The 8,911-nt window shown below is 47.5% G+C and overlaps 1 protein-coding gene across 1 annotated transcript; it reads right to left on the reverse strand.

The window, feature by feature from the left end:
• Positions 1 to 3,573: 3,573 nt before the first annotated feature.
• On the reverse strand, positions 3,574 to 8,401 carry cebpa (CCAAT enhancer binding protein alpha). The gene has a single exon (XM_040153598.1). The coding sequence runs from the start codon at positions 8,182 to 8,184 to the stop codon at positions 7,249 to 7,251; it is 936 nt and encodes a 311-aa protein (XP_040009532.1). The 5' UTR covers positions 8,185 to 8,401; the 3' UTR covers positions 3,574 to 7,248.
• Positions 8,402 to 8,911: the final 510 nt, after the last annotated feature.

Consider the following 8,911-nt stretch of genomic DNA (forward strand, 5'->3'; position numbering starts at 1 on the left):
GTTCGAATGAGGTCTGAAAAAACCCCCATTGCTTCCAATCTCCGGTCATATCTGTCCAGTTCGATTACGTCCACGGGGACCTAAGAGTGAGTATTTCATTCCCTCTGAAAGGTGTTCGTGTCTCCGTCAGGATGGACCCCGTACCCTCCGCTGGCCGTCTGCAGACCTGGCCTCAGCGTCTGATTGGCTGGCAGGCCAAACGGCAGCAGCGACCGGTCAGTTCTTCCAGGTCTAACCGGCAGGGTTGCTGTTCGGAGGAGACGAGCAGCCTGTGGATGGATGAGTCAGCCGCTCGGCTGGGTCCGAGCGTCACATGGTTCCTCTTAACGGCTTTCAGCGCTGCGCTGAGGGTGGAGCAGTGTTGGCTTCACACTCTGGACAGTCCTTTCCACGGAGGAGTGCGTGTTGACGAGCCAGGCCAGGGTCACACAAAAGGTCTATCGTTCGGAAAACTCTCCAGAATATATAAAAACCTTAAGACGGTGTGGTCTCCCCCAGGGTCAGATGCTTCAGATGGATATCAGCTTCATCTGTGTGTCTTCTATACAGAGATCAGTCCAGAGACTTGGAGTCGTTGAAGGTATATTTCTTCTGACTGGTTCCCCCGTTTTCTGCCTTTGTGCTAAGCTAGGCCAAAACTGTCCTGGGCCTGTCTCTGTTTTGGACACACAGAGATGAATCTGACATCCATCTATAACATCTGGGGAAGACGGAGAAGCACAGGCTTTACTAGATGAACCTAGATACACAGAATGTGCCCACCCGCTGAAATCTGCGCAGAACGTCGTGTGAATCCGGCCCCCGTCTGGACACGTTCCCCTGCCGCCCTTTACACCCCGGATCCACCCTGTCAACATTCCCGTGGGTTATGTCATCTTGTCGCGACGATGTATTCACATCTCGAATGTTTTCAGGCACACATTTCATGTTGAAGCAGTCACATTTCAGTCGGTGTCAGTGTCAGTGACATGTGGAAGTCATTAGCTCTCTCCCAGACTCTGCCAGCTGCATCTTTCTATCAACCTGCTTCCTCTTTACATGCTGATTCTGCTTCCTGGCCTCTTCCTGCTGCTCTTTTCTTTTCTTATTTTCTCCTATTTTAGCTTAGTTTTTACATCTGTTTTCTACATTCCCGTGCAAACAAATTTCACTTGTTTTCTAGGGCGAATGGTTTCAAGGTTCGGCTGTCATTTATTACGTTTATTCCTCAGCGTGCTTCTGTCACACCAGCATTTAAAACGGCTACATTTCACCGTGAAATCAGTTCAGTGGAATCTCTGCTTTAGGAGAATTCCCTTCGTTGGAGCAAAATAAATCCATGCGAGTTTTCACAAGTTAACTTTCACATGCAAATTCATGAAGCCATTGACCAATAGGAGGTCACAGCGCTGACCTTTGAGACCACATCCGCATCAGGCGTCTGACGAGACTCGAAACTGAGCTTTTGCAAAACGCTCTCCAGACCGTGTAAATGCTATAACACCAGCTTGGCGCTGCAGTTGCCAGCTCTCCATCCAAACGTGGCGCAAATTCTGAACAAATGTCAAGATAATCGGCAAAGGGAAATGCAAACGAATGCCCGTTTTCATCCACTACTGTTGTGGGAATATTAGGAGTTAGTTAAATGGTGCTTGCAGATCAACAGCCGGTGGAGCCGATTCTCCAGTCGCTGCCGTTAAACCACCACAGAAGAGGAAGCGGCGAGACGAGGTCGTTAAAAGAGCTGCAGTCGAAGCTGAGTCGATGGAAAACCACGTGGAGAACGGGATGGAAACCTGACGTTTCTGCTGGTTTCATGTGTTGAAGGTTCCAGCCTCCTCACGGCTCCTCGCAGACCTGATGGTTTCCTCTCTTCGTGCTTCACGTACGTCAGCCTTTAGTCACCACGTCTGTTTCAGTTTAGCTTTTTATCCACACAGCTGCTGTTCCACCTCAGCCAAGAGCCAAAACTTTTCTGCGATATTTTGAGATTTTTAAGAATTTTCCAATTTAAAATGTGGCTTTAGAAAACAGCGCTACACGCTGCTCAGGGAGGGTCGCAGCTGTGTGGCAGTGGAGTTAAGAAGGTAACCTTCTGTCGTTTCACACTTTCGCTGTGGTAGTGAAAGCGTCGACCACACGGCTGTCGTCCTTTGGCCTGCATTTTTAACACGGCCTTTGGCCTGTAGCACCGGGGCCCGTCCGACCTCAAACTCTCCGTCATCTTGTTGCCTCTTGTTTCTTTTTCTTTTATTGAGAAGCAGGAAAAGCTAAATATCATTATCACCGTCAGAGTTTGGACACTAGTGACCAAGTGCACAAACAGAAATCAAAACAGAACACGGAGAACTGCACGGTTTGGTCTCTGACGAGGTGCGAAAGCTTTGCATTTACACATTTTTACAGTGGGATTTCAGTTTGTATGTGGTGTGTACCGACTGTTACTGTGTCAAACCAGCTGTTGCTCTCTGCATGTGTCTAAACCAAACTCTAAAACAACTGATGATCCCGTTTTAACGCCAGAAAATATCCTCCAAGATCCTTCGACCCTGTTGATGAAGTTCAGTTGTTGATCTGGATCGGCTCTCAGCTCTGAGGTCATTTGAATGATATTTGGCCTTCTGTTACCTAAAAGCAGTTTTTATCTCAAACACATGTTTTCTTTTTTGTGTTCAGCACAGAATGACTATAAATCTGGATTTCCCTTTTCCTCGTCTTTTGCACACAACTTCACTTCTGATGGATGCTTTTTATTTCTCTTCTAACATGACCAGACTGGGATTGCTTGAGAAATTTGCTGTTTGGACTCAGGGACTGATCGGTTGACACAGCGAGGTTTTCCTCAGCTCAGGTCAAAGTTGACTTACAATTATAAATATATCAGTGATCATATGGTTCACAGTTCATTCTTGATCATTGTTTCTTGAAGAAAACACCAAATCCGCTTTTTGGAGTTAGTAAATTAAATGTACAGCCACTTTATTAGATAATCTATTGATCCCGGTGCCATTTTATAATGTTATTTTCTTTTCTCCGTGAAAAGAGAGCAATTCTTTCCTCTTCACCTTCGCAAAAACTGAAAAATCGATGACGTAACCTGAGAGACTCGTCCTGAAAACTAAGTGGCAACTTCACGTTGGTCAGGCGACGTCAAGACAAGGCGTCAAGTTGCTCTGTAAAGTGAAGTCTTGTCTGTTAAGACCATTTATTATGAAAGTGCTCAGTAAAAACAGGCATTTGAACATCTATAATCCCAAGACAAGCTGTTTCCAAGGTCAAGAGTGAACGCCGAACCCCGGAACAAGCGTCGTCCTGCACTTGTTCTTTGAAACCTCGTAAACTGGCTTTCGCAAATTCATGTTGTTGAAACCAAATCGTCTTCCTGCACTCTTCTCTTGTTGCACGAAGAAAGAACAAAATGATTTGCTGCTTGAACCTGATGTGCCCTGTGTTCATGGTATTTCCATTTGACATTTTTCTGTCCTCAAACCACAGCTGGAGCGTGAATGTGCAGTGGCCTAAACGAAGCTCTGGTCCTACGTGAGAATATAAACAGCAATGATAAGAAAAGAAATAATAATTATACTTCAAAAAATACTGATTTTATTGGGTAAATACATATGAATGTACTTCATGCAGATGGACAGAGAAAACAGAAGAGACAAACAGAAAACATACTAGCGCACACACACAGATACACTACGGTTACGTAATGAACAAATAAAGTTGGCTTCACGTCTCTCTGCTCTCTCCTGGGCCTTTTTAGAGTTAAATGTCTGTTTAAGCACCAGTGGAGGCAGATATCTGTCACTGTTGACTCAATTCACGTTGTACATGAGTATAAATATCTGGAGACAGTAACTCATACAAAACTGTCATTTACAGGAGAGGATAGCAGCCGTGATACTTCATGTGGAAGCTCCAAGCTGTCCGAGCTTCCACTTCTCTTCTCTCTGCGGACAATATTGGTTTGGGTGTTTGGTGTTTCTCACTGTCTGCAGTAGCAACAGCACAGTATGACTCTGCTCGGTGAGGAAAGGCCAGTGATGGTGAAAATGAGGGCTGAGGGTACGGGGTCCGTCCTGACGGCGGCAGGACCACCTCTGCTCCCAGACGCCGGCCGCTCAGCACATGGTTGTGATGCCTTTTGTTGCCCTTGAGCTCTGATTGTCGGAGATGTTGTCGCGTGTGACTCGGCTGTCTGATGTCTGAACCGTAACGTCCTGTTGTCAGTTCTGTTTCTCATCCTCCTGTCGGACAAACACACAAACCGCGTAGTGGATTAAATTCACTACAGCCGGTCCGGCAGACAGGAGGCTCGCGAGACCAGGGTGACGGCAACGCAGATTTAACTGTACTCCCTGAGTCAGTCTGAGACCTGGTGGAGTGGGTCATCCATCAGTTGGGGCGACGGTCCGAGCCCGGAACGGGCAGAAGGGGGGGTAAGAGGAAGAAGCGCAAACAGGTTACTGCCTGTGTACTGCTGCTAAAACCTCTGACGGGTCGGGGGTTAGGTCTGGACCCACGTTTCAACTCGGTGTGTGTTACCAGGTTTGTTTACGTCAGGGAAAACTGTGACAAGCTGATTATTCTGAGCTGACTCTTCATCTATAACTTAGACTTCTAACATCAGTGACCTGAGGTGAGAAGGTCCAGATCCACAGACTGAAACGACTGAAGCTAGAGGACTTTTAGTTTTGACTGACAGTCCCGTGGGCGCCCCCTATTGGCTGTGAGACATCTGCCTGAAGTCATAAAAAAATACAATAAATTTACAGATGCCTGTTGTTGTCAGTGAAAAAACAAAAGGAATTCTGGCTTCTGACGAATCAAATTTTCAAACAGGGAAGAAATCCTGATTCTGGAAGCAAAAAACACAACAAAGCAACGACAGAATGTGATAAAACGAGCTCTTTTATTATAATAATTCAGATTTTTTGGTATTTTATATATATATTTATTTGTATATATAGATATATATAGATATATAAATATCTATGTATATCTATATATATATTTATATATAGGCTTATTTTACAATTGAGACCTTAACTTTGCAACAAACATCGGTTTAACATCAGTTTGTAAAAAAAACAAAAACAAAAGTGCTTCCTTTTTCCTCGCTGACACGATTTTTAAAAATCTTTCAACAGAGCCACGAGCAGATCAGCAAGAGGTTAAAGGTCATCTCAGAGGATCAGAAGGCACTCTGTGTGTGTGTGTGTGTGTGTGTGTGTGTGTGTGTGTGTGTGTGTGTGTGTGTGTGTGTGATGATACAACAGTGGAAAAGAGGAAGAGACACGTTGCATAGAAACCCTTTTCACATTTTGTTTTTGTTTGTTTTTTCTCAAAACCAAGGACACATAAATACACGTATGTAGAGCGAGGCGTGTTTTTCTTTTTTTCTTTTCAGATCAGTACCCATGCATGTGTCAAAGACAACACTGTGCTTCATTTGACAACAAATAGTGCATTCGACAGAGCTGCCTCACTGTCACCGTCCTCTGAAAACCACACATCTCCTTGTACGCACAGCTTACTCTGGAGAAACGGACAGAAAATTTCTCCTCGTTTTAGCCTCGTGAAACATTTTTCTAAACTTTTAAAAAATGCACCGTCAGCGTTAAACAAACGCGCTGCAGCAGGTTTGGAGAAACGTGGTTTCAACCGGACGGTGGCACATGGAAGCAGGTACCACAGTTTCAATTCCAGTCTTTGTTTCTGTGTTTCTGTGTGTGTTTGCATTTTTCACTTTGGCATTAAACCACCATACTCAGGGCTGGGCAATAACTCAATTATTATCATCCGTACCGATGAAAAACTTGTATCTCCACAGTATCAGCTTTTAGGGAAGTAAGAGAGAAGACCCACCTTGTTTTTGAGCGGGAAGATGAAGCATTTTTTTTGTGTCACGGTGCAAAAGGCTACAAGGTTCAAAGCACCTTCACTCCGGCTGGTCCGAAAGCACGAAATCAACCCTAAAAGTGGATATACAAGGTTTTCACCTGACAGGAGCGGTATGGAGATATTGTCGTGGTTCACAGTTCTCATGTCTCAGTGAATAAAAAGCTACGATTGACCCAAATCTGCAGCTGAAAGACTTGACTTTCTTTGAACGTTTAAGGATTTTTCTGTCTCGTAAAACATGAAAATCAGTTGAACTTCCTATCATCTGATCGCTGGTGTTCAGATGCTGCTGTGCCTGTTATCGTGACACTGTCCACACCGTCGGACAGATCTCGTCCCGGAGCGGTCCGGCGGCCCTGCACCTCACTCGTGTGGAGAAACAAGTAAAACTGAGCAAGAATCCATGCATTATTGTCTCTGCAGAAGTCACATAAACATACACACGCGCACGCACGCACGCACGCACACACACACACACACACACACACGCACATACACATACACTTTAGCCTATATAAAAGCAGTGTGCACTTTGCATTTCATAACTCTATTAAGACAAATTCTAGTTTATCAGGAAAGGATATGGAGATGGTAACTTGTATAAAACAGACAAAAATAATTAAGGAAAAACATGCACAACAGGCTGATTTGGGCTCATCACCACCATGCCCTACCTTAGCTGCTCTGATATGTGAGTTGAGTGTGTCATGGCACACAGTCTGTACGGAAATAAGGCACAAAAACAACCAGTCCTCTGTTGTGTGGATCTGCAGGGGGAACGAGCTTATTGGCTTTTGCACAAAAGTTTAAAAAGGCACATGAACGCTGCAAAAGATGCAGTCGGAACCAGTCATTGAGTCTTTTGCTGAGTGAACACGGGTCTTACTTTCTCAGAACTAGTGACAATGATCAGCCAATGAGATGATGGTGAGATGATTCACCTGCATCCAATAAAAACAGAACTTTAACACAGGGATTGCCTCGAATCGGGCCTCATTTTCTCTCCTGTTTTATCATCTGACATTTGTTTCCAGAGAATCCCTGACACTAAAGAACAGGTTACATTATCTCACCAAACTGGCTGCGGAGTTATTTTTTATTTTAAAACCAAAGGGTTGAAGGCTGAATACTGGAAACTGGGGGGGGGGGGTCCCGCTGGCTTTTGGAGTCAGTAAAAGACCAAATGATTCGTTTTGACATTTATCTTTGCAGCGAACACCTCAGCTGCCTCTGTCTCCTCACAGCTCTCAGTCCGTCCTACACATGAAGAGTTGTAGAGCCATGTGTGTGTGTAAATCCAGCAGTGTACCAGTCCGCCTCCAGTCTGGCTCCAGTCTGGCTCCAGTCCGGCTCAGTAGTCTCTCAGCTGCCCATGGGTTTGAAGGATCCGTCCGGCAGCTGTCTGAAGATGCCCCGTAACGTGTCCAGCTCCCGGGTCAGGTGCTCCACTCTCCGCCTCAGTCTCTCGTTGTCGGTGGTCAGCTCCACCACCTTCTGCTGCGTCTCCATGTTGCGCATCTTGGCCTTGTCCCTGCTCTTGCGCACGGCCACGTTGTTGCGCTCGCGCCGCAGCCGGTACTCCGGGCTGCTCTTGTCTACGTGCTTCTTGGGTTTCCCGCCTCCCCGCTGCTGCTCCAGCAGCTTCAGGCCGCCCTGCTGCGGGTGCTGGTGCGGGTGTTGGTGGTGGTTCTGGTGCGGGCTGGGCACCGGGGTCGGCGGAGGAGTTGGGTGGCCCGGCTGGAGGTGCATAGTGGTCTGCGCGCAGTGCGCGATCTGGTACTGGAGGTGCGGCATCTGCAGCTGCTGCTGCTGCTGCTGCTGCTGCTGCTGCTGCTGGGAATGCTGGGAATGCTGGGAGTACTGCTGGGAATGCGGGTGTGGGTGGTGGTAGGTGGGGGGCATGCCCGGGTTCAGGTCCTCGTCGTCCCGGGGCTCCTGCTTGATGGCGACCGGTCGGATGCGCGGCGGGTTGTGCTCGTAGAGCGGCTCCAGCTTGGACTCCATGTAGTTGGACATGTAGAGCTGCTGGGGCCCCGGGCCGCACGGCAACGACTCGTACTCTCCGTTCATGATCTTGAGCTTGTCCTGCCGGGAGCTGTGGTGGAACAGGTCGGCCAAGAAGTCGTCGTTGAAAGCCGACGGGTCGATGTAGGCGCTCAGGTCGATGGAGGTTTCGTTGTCTCCGATCTCACCGCCGAGGTCTCCCGGGTCTCTGTAGCCGGAGGAGGGCTGCTGGCCGTGGTTCAGGCTGCTCATCAGGGGCCGGGGGGCGACCTCGTACAGGTTAGAGAGCTCCATGGAGAATCTAAACCCGGGCAGGCATGGTGAGGAGCTCCGGGAATCCAGTTTGGAGAAAGCCAGGTCCTGTGTCGGGTCCTCGGCTGAGAGGGGGGTTACAAGCCTGCAGACATGCACTGAGCGATGCACTGAAGCTGGGCGAGAATGTACGAGGTTTTTATTTCTGTTCCAGAGCAGAGAGAAGCGGTTTGAAGCAGCAGGGTGTCGGTCTGATTCCTCCTGCTCAGTAAACTTTGAGCTGTCAAACTGCGGTTATATAGCAGGAGGGAGTGGGCGGGCGCACACGCACGTACAAACACGCACACGCACACACACACGTAGACACACAAAATCCCAGGATTTAACCCACTGTCACGGCACAAAACATTTCGGAGGCAAACTGGAACAAAATGTTAATTATACCCTGCGTCAAGCCCCGTTCTGCGAACTCCGCTCAGAAGTCCCGTTGACCGATCTAATTTCACGACTTTTATCATACGGGACACGACGTCCAAAAGTTCACCTCACACCCTGATGGAGCAAGAGCCACTCTGCGATTCGGCCGGATCAAAACGCAGAAAACGTCGCTTTTCGCCTGCTGAGCCCCACATTTTCAACTCGGAGCTGAGTTCATTGCCTGAAAACAAATGAATGCTGTCGTGTAGACTACAGGCTTGATACCAAATATGAATTTTATAGTGAGAGATGTGTAGCTCCATCTACAGGAAAGGCAACATTAAACGGACGG

The sequence above is a fragment of the Xiphias gladius genome, chromosome 1 (genome assembly GCF_016859285.1).
Source record: "Xiphias gladius isolate SHS-SW01 ecotype Sanya breed wild chromosome 1, ASM1685928v1, whole genome shotgun sequence".
Lineage (NCBI taxonomy): Eukaryota > Metazoa > Chordata > Actinopteri > Istiophoriformes > Xiphiidae > Xiphias > Xiphias gladius.

Excerpts from the sequence above, each read along its gene's own strand:
- cebpa (XM_040153598.1), bottom strand. The coding sequence starts at position 8,184 with ATGGAGCTCTCTAACCTGTACGAGGTCGCCCCCCGGCCCCTGATGAGC.